The sequence below is a fragment of the Pleurodeles waltl genome, chromosome 3_2 (assembly GCF_031143425.1).
Source record: "Pleurodeles waltl isolate 20211129_DDA chromosome 3_2, aPleWal1.hap1.20221129, whole genome shotgun sequence".
Lineage (NCBI taxonomy): Eukaryota > Metazoa > Chordata > Amphibia > Caudata > Salamandridae > Pleurodeles > Pleurodeles waltl.
The window spans coordinates 190,876,643-190,899,731 of NC_090441.1; the positions used below are offsets into that span (position 1 = coordinate 190,876,643).

At 45.1% G+C, this 23,089-nt stretch overlaps 1 protein-coding gene across 1 annotated transcript in view; it reads left to right on the forward strand.

Moving 5' to 3' along the window:
* Positions 1 to 23,089, forward strand: part of LOC138286678 (uncharacterized) — a 243,270-nt gene that overhangs the window by 17,506 nt on the left and 202,675 nt on the right. The window contains exon 3 of the mRNA XM_069227152.1: positions 16,006 to 16,080. Within this exon, the coding sequence (XP_069083253.1) occupies positions 16,006 to 16,080 (75 nt within the window). The remainder of the gene's footprint in view (positions 1 to 16,005; positions 16,081 to 23,089) is intronic.

The window sequence follows — 23,089 nt, forward strand, 5'->3', positions numbered from 1 at the left end:
TGTTACTTCACACATCCCTATGTACATGACCTGATATAAAACAAATGCTGTTTATGATAGCTCAATCCAACTCACATATTGAAAGGAAAGGCCTCTTTTTGCATGATTACCCCCAAGATTTTGGACTGATGCTACTGAAGGTGCTTGAGTTCTGCCAAATCAGCCTTAGTGCCAGTGCTCTAACCCTTGAAATGTGTATATCTGATCGGCTTTAGACAACTTGCTTATAATTCCCTACTGTATGGTATCAGGGGTGCCTCAGGCTAAGTTAAAGTCCTTCGCATGGACGCAGCACTTATTGTGCCACCAAGAGTGTGACATAGCATCATGTTTGATCTGGAATCTTGCAATGCTTTATTTGATGTAATGTGGTTTATGCTCACTCTGTCTGTCCATGAACAACACACCGACTGCGGCGGTCGGTGTGTTAACTTGGCAGTTTGGCTTTGTCATAATAGTAGAGGTATGTACCACCAGCCTGTTGACGGTAATACCTCCACTATTACACTGACCGCCGGGGTCATAATGACCCCCTTAATCTTTGTAAGTCACTCCGAAAGCAGCCCTACTGAACTCTAAAGGCAGTGTGCATAATATTAAAAAGGTGGACATGTGTTTATTATTATTATTTTACCTATCCCAACAGTAAAACCCCCAAATTGTTGTTTTTACTGCTGAAAGCCCGGTACCCCCATTGGCACATACAGAGCTGCATGCTGGCAACTCAGCAGTCCTAATGTCTGAATGGGATACTAAATATGATACTTAAGGTATGAAAACAATCATTGCATTAAACCCAACTTTATGCTCAAGTCTAATTTATTGTAACTATTGCATAAATAGGAGCTTTAAAAAAGCACCTTATTCTTAATCACTACAGAATTAAAGAGGCTGATGTGGACACCGCGTGTGCCTCTAGTGATCCATCACATCACATATTGATCTGGTAGCCAGGTGGATAGGTACACATATATTTTTTGTACCAAATCAGAAATTATTGTCCGCCTAAACTACTTTCCTCCTCTACATGTGGGCAATTCCAAGAATTGTATGAGGTGGGCTCACTCACATAATGTGACATGCTTCATCACCGGCCAGCTCATTACACCCTGGTAAGATGACACTACAATTACAGGACTCTGCCTGTGGTGTCCCACTCAAGGAAAAGTTGTCCCGAGCCACAGACAGAAGAAGTGACTCTAAGAGTCAATTGACTGACTTACTGTTAAAGCAACATGGCTACAAAATCTGAAGAAGCCTGCCTTGGTGAGATGCTAGCCAACAATGCTTGATCGCCAATGACCGCTGAAGTGCAACCTGGGACACTGAGTCTAAACCCTCAGATTTTGCACCCGATTCTGCTGCAACAGGGAGAGTCATCGGAGTGCACTTCAGTTGCCCTGCAACAAAGTTGCCACCAGTGAAAGGGAACCTCTGGTTTCTTTGTAACTGGAGACCAGTAGACCAGTGGAAACTGCTTTATGGGTGGGCTTCACCTAGATATAGGTGGATAGGACTTTGACTCCTCTGGCCAAAATCACTCCACCCTGTTTGTGGACTGAGGAGTCGCCACAGAAAGACCCCCATCACAAGCTCTGCATTCTCAGCATTGTTAGGCATTTTTAGCATCCTGCATCAATTGCATCAGGACCACTCCATTGAAGTCCATGGTGGTTCACTCAGAGAGCCTGGAACTGGATAGTAACCCGTTCCCTGCTGGAGTTATTTGCCACAAGGGTGCCTAAGTAGTTGTTTACAACTTTATCAAAGTTTGGAGAGTTTACTACTATCAAGGTCCATTGCAATGATTCATTATGCTGAGTGAAAAGCTGTGGTTCATTGTTTCATAAAAAATTCATATCCCCAGGACACTCCAGGGGATTTTTGTCATTGAGATGACTATTGAAAGATAAAAATATAACCTATTTTTATAAATTGGTCTGTTTTTTATTGTGTTGCATTTTGTTCTACTCAAGTGTGTTGGTGCGTCTTAATGCTTTATACTTTTTCCTTTGGATAAAGCCTGACTGCTCCTGGTTGAGGTAATGTTTTTCAAGCAAACCTGACTGGACCCAAAATAGATTTATGGGTTTATTACTTGGTGAGGTCACAAAACTACACAATATATTAAGCTGTTTCTATCACACACATCAGAAGGCTTGATGTGTACTCCACACACTCATTCTCCTTCCTTAGCTGGGAGATAGGCATGAGTTTCATTTAGTCCACCTGATGTAGTGTGCCATCTTGCACCTACGTGAGGTATCACCAGGCATGCACTCAATGCAATGGCCGGGCAAGGCTGAGGGGATAAATGAAAACAGGGAGGGGGCGGTTTATAAATGTGAGTTTTGGGGGAGCATAAAATAATGTCAGTGCTTAATTTGTAACAGTATGAGTGCCAGTGACCAAAACTCTGCTCAGAAATCTGCGCCAGAGCTTTAAGTGTTGGCACACCTAAGTGTTTAAGTGTTGGCACACCTAATACCTAGGCTGCGTAGTCTTGAATCGACTTCATGGCTCTTCCACTGACTATCAGACACTCCCTGTTCTTTTATTTTACATGTGCGAGTTCTTACTTTCCTCTTTTGTCACAATTTTACTTCCTTTCTCCTCCTACTTCTTTAAACTTTGTGTATTGTTTCCTCTCTTGCTCGTTGTCAACCTCTGATGAGGAAATAATATTGTGGATTGTCAAAAATGAGTGCAGGTGAGCCCCACCGGTAACCACTGGCTCAAATTAAGCACTTGGCAATGCCAATAAGCCAGGCAGACACAACAAATCTTGAACTGTATATACAGGAATTATAAGCACTGGTTAACCCTTTGTCATCCTGTGTGAGTTTTTCATATGCACCATATGTTCACAATTCACCTTCTCTTCTTTCACACAGTTTTTAAGATCAAATCAATGATTGCATTTTTTAAGACCCCCCTAATTTTATGGAGCTCAGGACACCTTATTCCCTTTTCAATATTCCTCTTCCCCGCCAACCGCCCTCTCACCATCTATGGGCTTGCCAATCCGCCTCTTCACATCTCATAATGTTCAACACCTATCCCTGCATTGAGAACTGTTCTGTGGGGCCCAAGCATTTCTGATGGGAGATAGGTGTGTGTCACAGCTGTATGTACTTGTGAAGCTGTGTAGTGGAAAGTGAGAACAAGTCTTGCAAATCTTGAACCGTTATAATGGACATTATCATCCACAAGTCACCCAGGTAAAACCAATTGTGTCCCATTTCTAGAAGGCCTCTAGGCGTGACACTTGGGTAAATGGTTGCCCCTCCACAATGGGGAAATCACCACCCTTGTAAGCCTTAGGAGGAAACAGGGGTGAGGACCCCCATAGAGCAAGTGAAGTACCCTGTCCACACCCAGCAGAGAAAGCTCCAATTTATAGGGCAGATCCCCCAGCCCCTCTTCATCCGGTCATTAATAAGTGCAATTGATTGCAAAGCCTAGTATTACAGACGGATGCCAGCCATGCCCCATCAAAGGTGAACTGTAACATTTGTCTCAGACAAGGCTTGGGGGAGGGTGCCAGGCCCAGAGGAAGGATCTAGCAGTACCTGTAAGATGCTGGAACCATGCCACTGGGATATAGTGTGGAAAAGTTTCCAGGACATACAAAAATCTGGGAAAAAAAGATCATTTTAAAGAAGGCCACTCTACCAAGAACCCAAAGAGGGAGGTGCTCTCAGGATTTAAAATCTCATTTCCTTTTGGTCAGAAGAGGGGAAAGGTTAAGGGACCAGGGCAGGTTCCTCTGAGGCATGGATACCAAGGTAGAGGAAGCTGAGACATCTGACTGAGATCTGTGTTTGCCAATTTGTGGTTTCTGCCCCACTCTTCGTTGGGACTAGGGGTGACTTTGCCTAGTTAGTGTGTAATCCTGAGGCCGCCCCATAAAAGGACAAGCTTCTCATCAGTCTTGGGCCCGAGTCCTGTGGGCCCAAGTAGTAGTGTGTATAGCGCTATTCTATCATCCCCCGCTAGTGCTGGCCCTATGTCTGTGAATCACATCTAATGAGCCTAGCTAATGGCTCATCACAAGGATGAAGAGCAAAGAGGACAAGGGGCAGCCCTGCCTAGTTTTCTGCAAAGGAGGAGGGGGTCAGAGACCGCCCCACTGACTCACACGTGTGCAGAGGGGGGAGGAGTATAATAGTCTGATATGTCGCGTTGGCTCTCATTATACCAATGAGACTGCTGGATTTGGGCGGCAGCACCACCCGATTGTGGGGAACTGAGTCCAACCCCACACCGTGTGACAACCTTCGGCCTAACCCTTCCAGCCAGCTAGCAGTACCGCCCCAGCACCTAAAAGTGGTGGACATTTCTGGCAGCCATGCACATGACACACTAATGTTTTATAATAAAACATCTGATGTTCTAAGAAAACTGCCCTAACGTAAGAACACATATGTTTCCTTGTAGTGGCACAGATTGTGATGTTCCACTTTGTACCGACAACAAAATTGCGTACAGCCCATGGACGTCATTTAAGGGTCACCGGGGATCGCAGCTGCAACCCCTTGCTTGCCCTTTGCTTCCTCTGGCGCTGTCTTGCGACCCCTGGCCTCAGAGGTAACAAATTCAGTGCCAGGAACACAGGGGCAGCTCCTCCTTCTGGATGTAATTTGGGGCTCCACTCTTTGTTTTCTGTCAATATTTTATCACACTAATAGTGAATAATAATGTTATATTCACTATTAGGGTGATAAAATGAAGTACAATTAGCTGGAATATGCCCTTCCATAGCAGCCGAGGTGAGTAAAAAATACTTTTAAATGTATGTTCTGTGCGTGCTTGCCGCTGAGGGTGTGTTTATGTGTGAGAAAGTGTGAATTTGTCTTTATGTGTATGTGTATGTGTGTGAAAGTGGAGGTCAAAGGGCATGTGATGTCATTTACACTACCCCTGGTATTTCGGTGAATTGACGGCCATGGTACAGCCTTGAGCAAAGCACAGAACGAAATGTCAAGTTAAAAAGAATGAAAAGCAGTTTCTAGGCTAAAAGCGTATGAGATAAAAGAAATAGAACATCAGCCCAAAATGAAGCTTCTGCTCAAAAATTAAAATGAATTAAAGTGAATTATCATTAGGTCAAAGCAAAGGGCACAAGCCGTAGGCCTATGGCTAAAATAGTGTGCCCATAAAATACTGCTAACTTAACCGCACAACAGATAAACGTGTGAGTCTGGGCCGAAGCGCATTACCTGTAATGCTTGGTCCAGAAATACCCAGTCAACCGAATCAAAGGCCTTCTCAAAATCAATAAGCATGAGGTCATGGAACTCAGGGATCTTAGTGTGCCGGGCCAGCACCATATATAGGCGTCTAATGCAAGGCCTCGTGCTGTAGTCAATGGTGTCAGTAATGACTCTGAGAAGTCTGAGGGCGAGCATTTTTGCAAATATTTTGAGTTTGCTGTTAATTAGCGAGATTGGCCTATATTAGCAACAAGATTCTGAGGGGGTGCCCAGGTTTGTGTAAAACTACTATGTGCAAAGATCCAATTCCTGAGGAGAAAGGTATTGTAAACTTGAAAATATCTTCACCTATCCCTCCCAACACACCAGCTTTGTTGAAATTCCCTGTCTATAGCTTTGTGCATCAGCTCCAAAATATTTAAATTTAATCAAATACTGGGGAAAGAATAATTCCTTCTGTTTTATTCAAATATTTTCCTTTACTTAGCATTCAACTTAATATTAACATAAATTATCTATTAACATCACCAAGCCTCTGCTCAAAGTAGCAGTTATTTTAATAAGGACACTCTGTACTTAAAATAATTAGCAATGTTTTCTTGCTTCTGTTTTTAAGGTGTACTGTCTTAAATCTTAAAGTGCTTCTTAGTGAGACGTCCTTAATCAATATGCAATATATAAACCTTTCAGCAAGGCTGTTCTTTCACAGAACGAGATGCTTCTTGAGACACTCTAAGGTCAATACAGAGCAAAACCGTATTGACGAGCAGTTTAGAAGTATACCTGGAATGCGTGAAATAAAAGGGGCGCTTTCACTTAAGACGTGTGTACATACAGATAGGCTTGTTTACCACTGGGTGTAACGTTAGGTATAAATATGCAACAATCAATTTGATCCTGTGTTGGAAATTGCTTTTCTGGTTGATGGGGATGAAACCCTACTCAAGCAGCAACCACAATCTCTGTCAGGGTGAGACCCAAGCACACCCCGAATAAAGCTGTGCTCGATCCTCTGGTGGCCTAGCACAACAGCACTCCTGCTTAACTGAGAGGAAAAGATTAAAGTATTTATACAGCACTCAATAGAGTGAAAACACAGCACATGCAAACTCCAACAGAAATTTACAAATACAGAGTAACATTTATTATAGTACTTGCGACCAAAACAACAGAAATCCAATCAGTAGAACAGGATAAATGCAATTTCAAACTTTAAAGTAAAAATAGTGCCTAGAAGCACAAAGCGCCAACTGTGGTTATCGGTTGTGCCAGTCCAGGATAAAGTCACAAGTTCAGACTAATCACGATGGAGAACAAGCCGGGTACAGGGACCCAGTTAGACCCACTGAACAGAATCCCTTAAATCCTGGTTTGCAGATGGTTGTGAAATCCCACGTCTAAGTTGCGCTGTGCAGCTGGGATACTGAGGATCTGTGAGGCTGCGATGAGAGTCTGTACCCTAAAGCATGCCCTCGATGAGGGGATTATGATGTGAAGGCCTGCATTGAGGATGCGTCGCACAGTGGATGTTCCGGAGAGACTTCAGGCTGCAATGCGAGGTTTGGCTTCAAGGATGTGTCATGCTGCAGAGGTTCTGAAGTGGCTGCGAGGAGATATATTACGCTGCTTTGGTTCTGCTTCACAGGACCACAGCTGGGCTGGCAGAGCACCTTTAGGCCTTTTTCCAAGGGTCCAGGACTCGGGTGGCATCACTTGAGGGATGTAACTCACATCAGACAGAGTCCAGGTTCTGGGTTCAAGGTGGTTGGAGACGTTTTTGTCCGTGATGCTCTGTTCAGTAGGCCAGCCAACTAGCCCTTGGGGTCATTCTGGTGGACCTGGGTCCAGCCATTTCACTCAGCAGTGGGACAGCATGTAGCAGGGCAACAGAGTAGCAATCCTTATTACAGAGCTGCACAGCAATTCTTCTGAGTTTCCTACACGTCCAGAGGTGTACTGAAGAGTTGGATCTAAAGGTCTGATATTTATACCTGGTGCCCACTTTGAATTAGAAGAAGGTTCTGCAGGTCTACCCCCAGAGGTGCTTTAAATTTCCTTCCTCTCTGTCCTTGCCCCAAAGTTTCTGGGGGTCTTAATAGACTAGTGTCAAACCCTTTGTGAATGTGCTCAGGCATTGCCTTTGTTATGTGCTAGTGTGGTAGGTGCCAGCTCCTCCCCATCATCGAGTCAGAGATGGCCCATCCTGCCACATCTATGCTCATTTGTCTCACTGTCTGGTAGCAATATACAAAGACCAATTGTCAGCTACATCTACCCATGTGACCCAGGCTGAAGAAACCAAATGGTTAAGACAAGAAGACGCCAACCTTCTAAAAGTGGCATTTTCAGAATTGTGACTTCGCCATTAAAGAAGGTTTTAATTTACTATTCTTTAGACACCAAACTTGACATTCTGACCTGCTCTCACTTGGAACTTATCACTTGTGAAGTGTAATAGCTAAACCAAATACTATCCTATAGGAGAGGTAGGTCTCACAGTAGTGAAAAACAAAATTAGGAGTATTTTACTGAGATGACAAATTTGACTTAAAAGTGCATACCCATCTTTTTAAATACACAGTGCACTGCTCTCTGGGATGTTTAGGGCCTACCATAGGGATGACCTATATGTAAGAAAAAGGGAGGTTTGGTCCTGGCAAGAGGTTTATCTTGCCAGGTCCAAATGGCAGTTTAAAACTGCACATACAGACTGCAGAGGCAGGCCTGAGACATTTTGTAAAGAACTACTGAGGTGGATGGCACAATGAGTGCTGATGACCCACTAGTACTATTCAATTTACAGGCCCTGAGTACATGTAGTAGCGCTCTATCAGGGGCATAGAAGTAATTAAATATGCTAGTTGGGTGTAAGTCCCTGTTACAGTGGTGCAGGACACAGATTCCTAAAGCCAGCAAATACAATGTCAGCAAAAACAGGAGAATGGAAGGCAAACGTTGAGAGAAAATCATGCCAAGGATGTCAGGTCCAACATATGTTCTCCCCAGCTGAAAGCAGAGGGAACTACCAACCTCATGTGAATTCTCGTCGCTAAGGCGGAAGGGCCTGAAGAGACCATCAGCATTGGTGTGGACAGTTCCAGGGTGATGCTCCACTGTTAGATCCATTCCCTGTTGGGAGATTGACCACTTCAACAGTTTGGGAATCTCACCCTTCATCTGCATTACCCGTCTGAGAGATCGGCGGTCTGTCTGAACTCGGAAGGGAGCCCCGAACAGGTATGCTCTCACCTTCTGCAGTCCCCAGACAAGTACAAATGCTTTCCTTTGTATTGTACTCCATCTTTGGTCCCTGGAAAGTAACCTCCTGCTAATGAAGGCTACTGGTTGATCTAGGCCCTCTTCATTTAGCTGTTAGAGCTCGGGATCTATGCCATGTTCTGAGGTATCTGTCTGCATGATGAACTCCAGGGAGAAATCAGTGGCTTTGAGCATGGGCACTGTGCCCATGGCCTTTTTCAGGGTATCAAAAGCAGTCTGGCATGCCTTTATCCAGATCACCTATCTGGGTTACTTCTTTAAAGGCAACTATATCAAGGGAGAAACAATTGTGTCATGTCCCTTGTTGAAAATGGCCCTTTCTACATGGTTATCCCCAAACGTTTTGCTTTTCTCCTCCTATTTTTCAGACCCTCTGTTTGCTGGCTTCACGGCTCTGGGCACTTTAACAATGCTAATCAGTAATAAAGTGCATGTGATCTCACCCCTACAACTTGGTATAATTGGAATAACATCTATTTGGCTTGCTTAATTTACCAGTAAGATCCTTGTAAAATGGTATACCATGTACCCAGGGCCTGTAAATTAAATGCTACTAGTGGGCCTGCAGTGCAGATTGTGCCACCCACAGAAGTAGCCTTTCAAATATGTCTCAGGCCTGGCAAAGCATGGCCTGCGTGCGCAGTTTACTGCCACACTCACTTGGCAAGCCAAACCACTTGCCAGTGCCTAAACCTCCTTTTTACTACACCTAAGTCACCCCTAAGTTAGGCCCTAGATAGCCCTATGGGCAGGGTGCTGTGTATGTAAAAGGTAGGACATGTGCCTTTATATGTTCCATGCCCTACTAGTGACAAAGAGCCTATTTAGTTTCTTACTACAGTGAGTGCTGCTCCTCTTATAGGATTGCAATGGAAGTGCCCTTACATATGTTTAAGTGGTATCTTCTGATCTATGAGGAATAGTGTAGACATGTTTAATATGTTTGTAATGGTAGTGAGAAATCCTGCTTACTGGTGTATGTGGATTTTTATTGCCATTGGAGAAATACCACTTTTAGAAAGTGGGCATTTCTCTGTGCTTATATCTCTAGTGTTTTGCAGCCTGACTCCAATCTACGTCTGGGGCAGAGTAACAGCTCCACTCAGTGCATATTTTCCAGACAGCCATCATACAGGAGGGGCTGGCTGTGACAGAAGAGGCATCTGCATACTGATTGTCTTCCAGGGTTGGGGAGAGGAAGGGTCATTCACACCTTACGTGTGAATAGGCTGTGTCCTGCCCTCAAACAATGGACTGATTACCCCCTACTGATGTCTCGAGACAGGGCTGGGTTGAAAGGGTGTTGTGCTTCACTTGAAAGGAGTCCTTTGAAGTTACCCCCTTAACAAAGGCATTTCTAAGTATAAGTAGAGGGGTTTAGCCCCCTGATTTATAGATCAATTTGGAACTGGGACTGAACCTCTATCGGAAAGACTGCTGGACTGCAGAAAGGGTTTATCTGGACTGCTCTTCTTTTGTTGCCTTGTTGCCTGGTGTTTGTGGCACAAAGGACTCATCTGGATTGGTTTTCTATATGTTGCCGCGCTGCCAGCTGCCAGCTGCCCTACTGACTCTGGCTGCCCCAGGCAGTAGGATACAACTAGGAGGAACGGCCATTGGGGCTTCCTGCTTGTTAATTGCCAGAGTATAGGAGGAACTGCCACTCTGTGTCTCCCCATATGTGCTGTCCTGCTGACAGACTACCTGCCCCCTGGGCACTCCAGTGCTCCCCAATGAATGTTGTCCCACACTCCTTGTGCATTATCAGTGCACCAAAGCACCTCATGCGGTCATCGTGTTACTGGAACCCATCTTTGCCTTCCTGCAGCTGTTTCTACCAAACGATGCGTGTCGCAAGCAGTGGTCCATTTCCCCGTGGTGAGGCCTTGCAATTGGAGGGGGCCTTCCCCTCCCCGAGTGGGTGGGACTCCTTTTAGCCAATGGGGAGTGCTTGAAATTGTCCCAGAGAGACTCTCTTGGGTGACGTGAACAACCCCTGAGTCATCAGGATCACTGGAGAGTGTTGTGTTGCACAGCTAGTGCGGACATGAGCCCTAAACGTCTTCTTGCCTGTGGGAGGGAAGGGTGTGTGAAGCTGGAACCACGTCATCAACCCCTTTTACTTGGAAGCTCAGTGCCAGGACCACGTTACCCATAGCCTTGAGCAACCAACCTTGCTGTCTTCGCATTGCACACAAGTGCGCGCCGAGCCCTGAGCTACGTCTCTGCCTGGCGTGTTGCCCTGTCAGCAAGGGATTCCATGGCCTGCTGCTGGCTGTACCTAAGAACTGCACCAAGGAAAGCACTGCCCCATAGCCACCCTTTTTGCTCCCCCCCACCCACAATATTTTCACTGTGTGACCCTCCCCACCCCCATTACCGTGGGCGGGGACTGAGAACGTCGTTGCCAGGAGTGGGATGACACCACAGCATGCCAGAGAAAGGCAGAGGGGGAATCGCCTTAGGGACTGCTCACCAGTTACTGTAATCCCTGTAGTAGGCACGCAGGGGCTCCTGTAGCCTACATGGGTATATGTGCTCTGATTGAGGATGTGATTTATGATCATCGCTTTATCCACGATAATGAGTGCAATTGTCCGCCACGGTTCATGAGGCACAATAATTACCGTTCCCCTGCATTACTGTTGCATTTTCATACCCTAAGTCTAGTGTTGCGAGGTATGGTTGACTGTTACTTGCCTGGAGTACTATGTATCATTCCAGTAATAATGTCAGGTGTACTCTGGAACTAGGACATTGTGATGGATGGGTCACGCATAGTAATGTTTTCTTCCATGATGCTGGGCAAACTAATTATAGTTTCCTGGTTGTACTCATTGTTATGGATGTGACAATCAGCTACTGGCAAAGAAATCACTAATTTATGCCATATTGGTTTATGATTTATGTATAATACACTTTATATTTTTGTACAAGGTTGTGTGCAGTCTCTTTTGTGGTGTATTTCTTGTCTCACTGGTGGGAGTGTGTTGCATAAATGCTTTACACTGGGGATAAGCCTGACTGCTCTGTGCGAAGCTACAGGGGTGAGCACAGGCTATCTTGGGTGTGTAACTTACTCGCCCTTACTAGAATGGTGGGTTCTGTCTGGCTGAAGTGCATACCCTAGTCACTTAGAAACTCAATTTTTAACACCCCTTGACAAATCTCCTGTAGTACCCAGGGAGTTCGAGGAAGGCCATCACCTTAGCCAGGCCTGGGTCTTGGGGGTTCCTAAATCAGAATGGTCTGGATCTTGGTCTGGAGGGGCTGTACCTTGCCTCCTACAACAAGGTGGCCAAAGTAGACCACAGAACCCTGCTCTATCTGGCACTTACTGGCTTTGATAGTCAAGCTACACTCTGTGGAGCCCGGAGCACTTCTCTGAGGTTGCACAGGTGGTCCTCCCAGCTAAAACTGAAGACACCAATTTCGTCTAGGTAGGTGGAACTGATGTTCTCCACCCAAGTCAGGACCTGATTGACTAACTTCTGGAAGGTGGTAGATGTCTTCTTCGACTTGATGGACATCACTCAAAACTGAAAGCGGCCTTCTGGGGTAAAGAAGACAGACCTCTATTTGGGACCCTTGGATAAGGAAATCTGCCAGTACCCAGATGTTAAATCAAATGTGCTGAAGAACTTGGCATCCCCAAACCGATCAATGAGCTTATCAACTTGGGGAATGGGATGAGCATCAGTCTTAGAGACTGCATTAAGTCACCAGTAATCCACATAGAACCGGAATTTGGGGTGGTACTTGGAAGAGCAGCCTTGGAAACCAGCACCACTGGGCTGGACCAAGGGCTGCTGAAGGGCTCAATTACCCCTAACTCCAGTATATTCAAAACTTGTTTGGCTCACAGATAGCCTGTAGATCGTATTCTTCACAGGCATACTGTCCCCAGTGTCAACATCATGGGTACACCAGGTAGTGAGTCCCTGGGTTAGGGAGAAGAGAGAGGCATACTGCCCCATTACTTGGCAATAGTTCCTCTGTTGCTTTAGGGTCAGGCTAGAGGAGAAGGTGACAACCTCCACAGACTCATCCTGCTCCTAGGAAAAAAGGAGGTTGGTGAGAGGTTCACTTTCCTCTCTTTTTATTTAGATTTTTTAAGAATTTTTCAAAATACATTATTATTTTGTTTCCTCTCACTTACTTTGGGTGTCTAGGTCTTTGGATTACATTTGGGATTTTTTGCACAGCACTCAATCATTGCATTTGAGCATTTTGGTTTCTAACTCAAATAATTTGTTTACAATTTCCAGCCCTGAAGAAGTCGTTTGGGGAAATTTTCCCATGACGAAACACGTGTTGGCTTGAAATGTGTTAGGATTTCCAAAGGATGAAATGTTGAGATTCAAGCTACTGGAAGATATGATTCAATAAATCACTTTGATTGGACGAGACGTTACAGAACTATTTTAAACCTCGGCTGAAATGTTTTTCTATAGTATTACTAAATTTTGTTGACATGTACCTTGATTGTAAAATTGTTGGGGGCCTCATATTGTTTTCTACACTTTCCTCTTCCACTCCACCATCCATGACCAGGAGCATGGTTAATTCGGAACTCTCAAAGTGGGGTCAGAGGCAACTGACATGCAGGATCTGTTAAAGATTCCTAGGGAAGTTGAGGTCCACCTGGTAGGTGACATCTCCCTTACACTCTTTCACTCCATAGGGCTAAGACCAGCTGTCTTGTAGGGCCCTGGGCTCCACGTACTCCGTCACCCATACTTTTTGGCTAGGGTGAAACTTGACCAGAGTGGCCTTCTGGTCATACCATTGTTTCATATCCTCCTGGCTGGCTTCCAGATTCTCATTTGCTTTCTTCCAGGCATGCTTCATCTGGGTGCAGACAACTAGCATATAGCTGACCTTTTCCTGGGAGACTTTCTTGAGGGCTTGCTCCCACCCCTCCTTCACCAGGCTGAGAAGTCCTCTGACAGGGTGTCCATACACAAGTTCAAAGGGGCTGTATCCAACCCCCTTATGCGGTTCTTTCCTGTACACAAACAACAAGCAAGGCAAGAGAACTTCCCACTTCCGCCTCAAGGGCTATGACAAGCCCATGATAATGCTTTTAAGAGCCTTGTTGAATCTCTCAACAAGCCCATTGGTTCAGGGATGACAGGGCATGGAGAACTTGTATGTTACTCCACACTCATCGTTTATGAACTTCAAGTTCACCAACATGTAGTTTGTACCATAGTCAGATATTATTTCCTTATGGAACCTCATGGGGTAAATATCCCTATCATTGCCATGGCCACTGTGGGCACAGTCATTGCCCTCAGAATTATAGCCTTTAGGTACTGGGTGGCAGGGTCCACCAAGAACAGGATGAACCTGTTGTTTAGGGCTGTCTTGGGGTCCCGAGGCCCAACAATGTTGATGCCCATCCTTTCAAAATGGGTCCTAATGACTGGAAGGGGAACCAGGGGAGCCTTGCACTTCCCTCCTGACTTCCCACTGGTTTTGCAGCTGGGGCATGGCCTACAGAATGCATCTGAGACCATCTTTATCCTGGGCCAATAAAAGTGGGTGATAAGCCTGCCAAAGGTCTTGTCCTGGCCGAGATGAGCTGCCAGGGCAGTGTCATGAGGCAGCTCATGTAGGAAGGCCCTGTAGCACTGGGGAACCATGAGCACACGGGTTGCACCAGGCTCAGGAACCTTGGGCTTGCTATACAGGAGACTATTCTCACAGTAAATCAGGTGATCACCAGAGGTGTTGCCAGCTGCCTGGGCCTCAGCCTGCCATGGAGGGTTTCCATAGCAGGGCACTCCTTTCACACTCTACAGATCTCTTCCCTGATGGGACCTTGTTCCTTCTGCCAATTGATCAGTTTGTGTAGGTTTCCTAGGGTGGCAATGTCCTCCGCTATAGGTTCCAGGGCTTTGCCCTCTGGCTCCACCTCCTCCCATACAGTGGCAGTTTCAGGAGTGGGTTCCCATGCCCCTTGCCCTTCCTCTTCTTGGCAGGTACCTGGGCCATTCTTCCAGGCTCCCCTGACTACCCTTTTGGGAGGCCATAGTCCGTGTAGTCAGGCACATCCACTCGGGCAACTCCAAAATCTCTATTTGGGACCACAGCTCCATCTCTTTCCATATGGTGTGGTCCAGATCATTCCAGAACAGACCACCCACGTTTCAAAGGGAACCAGAACCACTGGATAGTGACTCTCAAGGATGTCAGCTACTACAGCCTGGTGGACTTCATTAGGGACTACCTGCTCTGAAGATGCCAGATGACATCTGACAGTTGTCACGCTGGCTCCTCTGTCTCTCAGAGCTTCCACCCTCTGCCAATTGATGGTGATCCACTACCTGCATTTCTTAGTATTGCTAGGAATATGGGCTCTTGGCACAAGCTGTCTGGCACCCAGGGACACTAGGATAACCTCTGTACTGAACATCCAAACTAACCGGGCCAATCTCCTCCCCAAGTGCTACACTGGTCAGCCCCGGTGTCTGCCAAATCACTGATATGATGCTTAACTAATAAAATCACAATTATCAAGAGCACAAATATTGTTGTTAAATATCGATTTTTACTGTTATCGAAAAACAAATATCGGAATCAAAAATATTTTTGTCTTGAAATAACTATAAAATATCAAAAAATGGATCCACACAATATCAACTACAATAATATTTCAATAATAATTAAATTATGATTAATAAATATGAAAATACCACGTTTTACACAATTTTTTAAAAACAAACACTAATCCGTATATACAAATTAAAAAAAAATATTGCCAAAATGTTTAGAATTAATCCCAATAAAATATATAACTAAACTGATAATATAAATAAACAAACTTCATTATCTGCAAACATTTATAAAACAATCTAGATATGAATACATGTATATAAACAAAATAATATTTAAAAATATTGAAGCACATATCAAACAAAATAAATAAAACATAAATCATTGTTTAACATAGAAGGACATAACTGATAAAAAAAACTAAGTTAACCAATAAAATTAAACTATAACCAATCAAATCACATAAACAAGTAAATCAACAATATAAAAGGAAAACAAATGTAATCAACTAAATACTTTGAAAATGACAAACGCTGCAAGATGAAGAAACTCTGCCAGATTCTCTGACCAGACCCTTAAAAAAGAAATAAATACATCTTGAAAAATACCTTGCCAAGTAAGTAAAAGTTATATCTAAACTAAAACTTACTTGTAATTTAAATAAGAAATTAAAAATAGCAAATAATTAACAAAACACTCTCCAACTTACATCTCTTTACATAGACTTTCTAGAAGAAAATGCTATAACTTCAATAAGTGCTAACCTGCCAAACGACAACAGCAATCACAAACCAGCAAAAATGAAAAACCAAGTAAGTATATATAAATTGTTATAATACATAAACTCACCCCAAAGGTGAGTAAAAATAACATAACAACCTTAACCTTGACAAACTACCAACAAATAAATATTTAAAAATGAAACAGACACTCTTTTTTCTTCTAACAGAATAAAGAGCATCATTACAACACCTTCAACAGCAAAGCTCCCAAAAAGTGTGAAACATCTACGAAGAATGTACATGTAAGTATAAATAATAAAAATAGTTGCATAATTTTATATGTAAATAACATACATAAACTTGTAAAAATTATATTTATCTGTGCTATTACACTACTTTCAGAGACAATGACAGAGAGAGCAAAATATATAACATCCCAGATGGAAAATAATCATTAAGTCACATGGGCTACACCTAAAACCAAGAAAGTACATCGATGAAAAATGGGAATTGGAAATGTACCAATATTATTCTAATGTATGCTATTGGAGGGCGACTACAAAAGATGATGTAATTAATGTAAGGGAACACAGCCACCCACCAAATGTGACAGAAATAGAAGTAAGGGAGGTATTGCAGGATATAGGAGAGGCAAGCACTAGCTCCCAGGAACCCATAACCAAACTGCTAAAAGATGTAGGGCCTGAGTCACAAAGGTTAACTTACACTTTAATTCAAGTTTATAATTGTTTGCTATTCACAAGAGGCTTTACGAGTAGTTCCTTTACAAGTACAGTCGCCACACATAGAAAGATCTGTCATTTCATGTACAAACACTCAGTACTTATTGTCGGAGTACCGAACGTTTTGCGGTGTTTGGTCAACGGGATTCAAAGAAAAAAGGGGGTTCCCAAAATGAACTTGACACCCTATCCATTTTACATAGACTTTTGTATTTTGTGTAGCGCAAAAACGACCAGTCGTTTTTTTTTTTTAATTTGGCAGCATTAAATATTAGGGTGCACAGATTATGTTTTGGGCTAGTACAGGTAAGTATTTCCTAAATTATAATGTTTTTCAACTTAGTGATATGGTGTACCACAATACCACTAAAGGTAGCAAAGAAGCCCAAAAAATTAACTACACAACATACAAAAGTGTCAGGTTTGCTACATGAATGACTGAAAGACCTATTTATGGTCATGCGCTAATGGAAACCTATAAACAAATACATAATGAATATTATACATCTTACTCTACATAAGTTTTCTTTGCATGCTCTCTGGCTCACAAAATAAAACTGTGCCCAACAAGCTAAACAAAAAACATCTTCATTATGTACTCCTGTGCAACAAAATGAAAAGGTGACCTAAAAATGAGTTATACAAACTCATGGGGAATGTGATAATTGGACATTAGGAAAAAAAACAAAATTCTTAATTTTTTTAAAAACAATGATGGGATTTCACTAACTTTTGTGTAATTACTGTGGTACATGGCTGTAAACTAATTTAAAAATATGCAAAAATATAAATAAAGTTCCCTACCCATTGCCACTTAAATGAAGTGGTAATAGGTAGGGACCTACTACTTACCTACATCCAAGGCCCTTACAATGAACACAGCCAAATTGTAGAAAAATATTATGACTGCCTTTTCAGTCTCTTAAATCATTGTCAAGTACCACGGTATACTGAAAAAGCATCACGATATACCATGGCCCAAAATATAACTAAGGCCTAGCTGACTTATTGGATTGCGATACCCTTATGTCACTCATGGTGTCGCATGGGCAATACAGTAAGTAAGTCAGATTTACAAAGGAATGCATGGCCACCATGCGTGCCCCTGTATTGTTTGGCTAAGTCTGGAGTAATGCAAGGCAGCGCAATGCGCTGTTTTGATTTACTCTGCACATCATAATCTACATTGCTATTCCAATCTATGCCACTCCACTCTACACCTCTCCGCTGTATGAGACGCCACTCTACGTCACTCCAGTTCTATGCTATTACACTGTACGCAACACCACTGAACGCCACTCTAGTCTGTCACTCCACTGTACACCACCCCACTGGGCGCTACTCTATTACACGTAATTCCACTTTATGTCATTCTACTGTACGCCACTCTATTCTTTTTCACTGTGTGCCACTCCACTCTACAACACTGTATGTTATTCCACTGTATGCCACCACACTGCACACTACCTTACTCTATGCCACTCCAGTGTGTGGCACTCCACTCTTTGACACTTCCTTCTACACTAGGGGTCTTCATACTGGGAGGGGGAGGGCAGGCCCCCCCCAAGGGGCCTCAAGTGATCCCTGGGAGGCACCAGGCTCTGGCCAAAAGAAGATTTATGCCTATATCAGTGTTTTGTTTTAAGCAGGAAAGAACTTATTGCATTTTTAAAAAGGTAACAGAACTTAACTGCAATGTCTAAATACATCTAGACATACTTAAACATTGCCAACCTAAATAGAATATTTGTGAAAAATTCGGAGGGGGGCCCAATTATATGTTTTTCCCACTGAATGGGGCGCAGCATTAAAAAGTTTGAAACACACTGTTCTACGCTATTCGTTGGGACCCCCCTCCAATGTACGCCACTCAACTGTATGCTGTTACAGTCTACCCCACACCACTATACACCACTCCAATCTACACCACTCCATTATATACCACCCTATTGTATGCTACTCCACTATGCACTACTACACCATTCCCCTGTAAGACACTCTGATCTATGCCACTCCACTCTATGCTATTAGACTGTACACAACTCCCCTCTACACCAGTCCACACTATGCTATTACACTATATGGAGCTCCACTCTATGCCACTTCAATGTACACCACCTCACTGTATGGCACTCCGCTATACGCTACTCCAGTATATGCTATTCCCCTCTCTACCACTCCACTGTATGCCACTCACCTCTATGCTATTCTACTGTATGCCAACCCACTATACACTACTTCACTCTACACCACTCCAGTGTATGGCACTCTTCTCTAATACACTTCATTCTATGCAACTTGATTGGACTGCACTCCAATGTATGACACTTCACTGTATCCTATTACACCCTACCCCATCCCTCTGTACTCCACTCCAGTCTACACCACTTTATTATATGACACTCCACTGTACGCTGCTCCGCTCTACCCAACTCCATCGTACCCTATTTCATTGGACACCACTCCACTGTACACTACTTCAGTATATGCTATTACATGTACCCTTTCCAGTGTATGCCACTTCAGTCTACACCAATTTACTGTATGCCACTGCACTGTATGCTACTCCACAATACACTATTCCAGTCTACACCACTCTACTGTACCCCTCTCCATGCTGCGCTGTTTCACTGCATGCCAATCCACTATATGCCACTTCACTGTTCTCCACTCCACTGTATGCTATTTCACTGTACCCTTTCCAGTGTACGCCACTTCAGTCTACACCACTTTCCTGTATGCCACTGCATTGTATGCTACGTCACTAAACGCTATTCCAGTCTACACCACTCTACTGTACACCACTCCACGCTGCTCTGTTTCACTGTATGCCTCTCCATTATATGCTACTCCACTCTGTGCCACTCCAGTGTACACTACTCTACTCTATGCCACTCCATGCTGCACTAGTCCATCGGATGCCACTCCACTCTACATCACTCCAGTCTATGCCACTCCACTATATGCTACTTCACTCTACCCCACTCCATTATACACTAATCCAGTATTCACCACCCCACTGTACGCCACTCCACTCTACACTATTCTACTCTATGCTACTCCACTCCACGCTATTCTACTCTATGCCACTCCTCTGCACTCCACTCTACACTATTCCACTGAATGCCACTTTTTCTATGCTTTTACATTGTACATAACTTCAATCTTTGTCCCTTTAGTATATGCTATTCCACTCTGTCTCACTCCACTGTACCCCACTCCACTTTATGCTATTACACTCTACCCCACCCCACAATACACTACTCCAGTCTAAACCACTTCACTGTTTGCCACTCCACTGTACACTGCTATACTATATGCTATTACACTTTACCCCCACTCTACTGTATGCTACTACACTATGGGCCTGATTCAGACCCTGGCGGCCGGTGACCGCCAGGGTCACCGGCCACGGGAGCACCGCCGACAGACCGGCGGTGCTCCAAAGAGCATTCTGACCGCGGCGGTTCTGCCGCGGCCAGAAAGGGTAAACCGGCGGTCTCCCGCCGGTTTACCGCTGGTCTCCCGCCGGTTTACCGCTGCCCTTGGAATCCCCCATGGCGGCGCAGCTTGCTGCGCCGCCATGGGGGATTCTGACACCCCCTACCGCCATCCTGTTCCTGGCGGTTCGCCCACCAGGAACAGGATGGCGGTAGGGGGTGCCGCGGGGCCCCTGGGGGCCCCTGCCGTGCCCATGCCAATGGCATGGGCACGGCAGGGGCCCCCGTAAGAGGGCCCCACTGTGTATTTCAGTGTCTGCCTAGCAGACACTGAAATACGTGACGGGTGCAAACTGCACCCGTCGCACATGCCCACTCCGCCGGCTCCATTCGGAGCCGGCTTCCTCGTGGGGAGGGGTTTCCCGCTGGGCTGGCGGGCGGCCTTCTGGCGGTCGCCCGCCAGCCCAGCGGGAAAGCCAGAATGGCCTCCGCGGTCTTTCGACCGCGGAGCAGCCATATGGCGGTTCCCTCCAGGCGGGCGGCGACTGCCGCCCGCCGGGGTCAAAATGACCCCCTATGTGCTATTACACTCTGCGCCTCTCAACTGTACACCACTCCAGTCTACTTTATTCCACCCTACACTATTCCACTATATGCCACTCCACTATATGCTACTCCACTCTACGCCACTCCAGTGCACTCTCCTTCACTCCATGGGCCCAATTCACAAATGTAAACATAGATGTTTGGTCAAAACTTAGACCAAGGGCCAGATGTATGAAGAAAGTCATTTGTAAATCCCTAATAGCGAATTTTAAGAAATCCCTATTTCCGGCACGCAAAATGTGATGTAACAAAATAGCGAGTCGGAAATTGCTATTTCTTAAAAATTGCTAATGCAATTTGCGAGGTCCAAATACCAAATCGCAAAAATAATTGCGATTTGGTATTTGAAAATCACAAATTGCGAAAACGGTCACCTGGCACAGCGTGATGACATCACAAGCAGGAAGTGAGTCAGCCCATGCTGTTTCCAGGTACCACACCCACAGGAGCAGTCAGAGAGTCACAGAGCAGCCCCAGGGAGCAAGTTTGTGAGCAAGCCAGGACCTGGTAATGGGAAGGAGAAGGGAGAGAGGAAGAGGAAGCTGAAATTCAGTGAGCAAGAATTGGAGGTACTCACTGAGGAGGTGGTCAGGAACCATGACCGGCTCTTTGGGAAGAGCTCACTCCAGGTACCAGAGAGTGAGAAGCGGAAACTTTGGGCTGACATCCAGACCAAAATCTGCGCAGTGGGGGTTGCACAGCGCTCAGTGGAAGAGATACGCAAGAGGTGGTACGACCTGCGTTCCTGTGCCAGGGAGAGGGTGGCCAGCAGGCTAAAGGAGGCAAGGAGCACAGGAGGTGGACCATCCACCCAGACACCCACCACCCCCATGGAAGACCTGGTGGAGTCAACACTGCTTCCAGAAGCTGTCAGTGGGGTCACTGACATTGACACTTCTGGCACACCCAGCACCAGTAAAGGTAAGTCCAATAATGATATGTAACCCCATATGTGCATGTACAAATGCCCCTTAGGAAATAGCAATAAGTGCAAAGCATTGTGATAAGTAGTCCATTCCACATCTTACATGCGGCACAACAATGCCTTATGGGAGTGGTAGTCCACAACCCAGAGCTGTAAATAGCACATAGAATGCAATAAAGTAGAGCGACACCCAGAAGAACAAAACACCCAGTTCATAGTGATACGATGTAAGTGTACATTTATTACCATTGTGCCACATTTTGTGATACATACATAAATGACATGCTGCACATTGTTGTTGCAGATGGCTCAGGCCCAGCAGCAGCAGAATGTGCCAATGTGGGGGTGCAGAAACACAACCTCTGTCCGATTCAAACACCAGCGAGTCATTGTGTATAGCACCAATCAGACACAGGGCATGGGTGTTACCTCTCCACAATTTGAACCTCAACTCCCATGACATGCCGGATGAAGGCCACACACCACCCCCAGAAGCTAGATCTACAGGAAGGCAGCAGTCCCTGCCCCAGCGTCACTCAACTCCCCGCAGGATGCCTCATGATGCAGGCACACAGCACACAGATGTAGGTGAGGGTCCATCACTCTTTGGTGGCCTTGAAGCGTCCATGCTCAAAGTACAGCGCCTGCAATGCAAAATCATGAGGGCAATGCACAGGAAGTTGCAGACACACAATGCCAATATGGGGGGGCTGCACAAGCAGTTGGAGTGTCTGAATGCAAACATCAGCAAGCTGCATGAGGGACAGCAAACAGCTGCGGAGAACACCAAGGAACTGACAAATGCCATTAAGGAACTCTGTACTGAGATCAGGCATGAGCGAGTTAGCCACCGCAGGCGTGAAAGGCAATTCATGGGAACGTTCAATGGCTTTTGCAGATCTGTAAATCGTCTTGCTACATCTACTGCCCTGATATCACAGCATGCTGTGACCGCCCAGGTGGAGGCAGCACATAGCAGTCGGGATGTTGCCCAGGGATTGGTGCAAATTACCAATGTTCTGTATGCTTTGCTGACAGCACGCAGTGCTACACCCAGCAAACTGGGAGTTGGGGATACTGAGGAGTCATCTAGCCTCAGCAGTCTTGCAGTGCCCGTGATGGATCCTAGGCGTCGCAGTGCCAGGCACAGTACTGCCTGTGAGCCTGATACAAGAGGTACCGTTGAGGCCACTGCGCACTCAAGTGGAATGCATGGTCGAAAGAAGTGACATTGAGGGCTACAGGGGACTACCTTCACATGTAGCAATACAGTAAACTATGATGACAGTAGTGTGACACTGTTAATGGCTCATGTCTGACTCATGTGCATTGCTTTGTCCTAGTGACCCGTATGTTACCTGAAGTCAAGGTAATAAAGGTGCTAACTATCGGAATACATGTCAGTGAAGTTGTGTTGTCATTACTTACATCTGAAATGGTTGTGCGTGATGTCAGCACGCCTTTGCCTGCCTTCTGCTGCACTGGTCCTGTCTGCTGGCTGTAGGGGTGGTATGGGATCATCATCCTCATCTGAGTTTGGCTCCGATATTTCCACAGGTATGCCCCTGGTGGTAGCTATATTGTGCAAGATCGCACA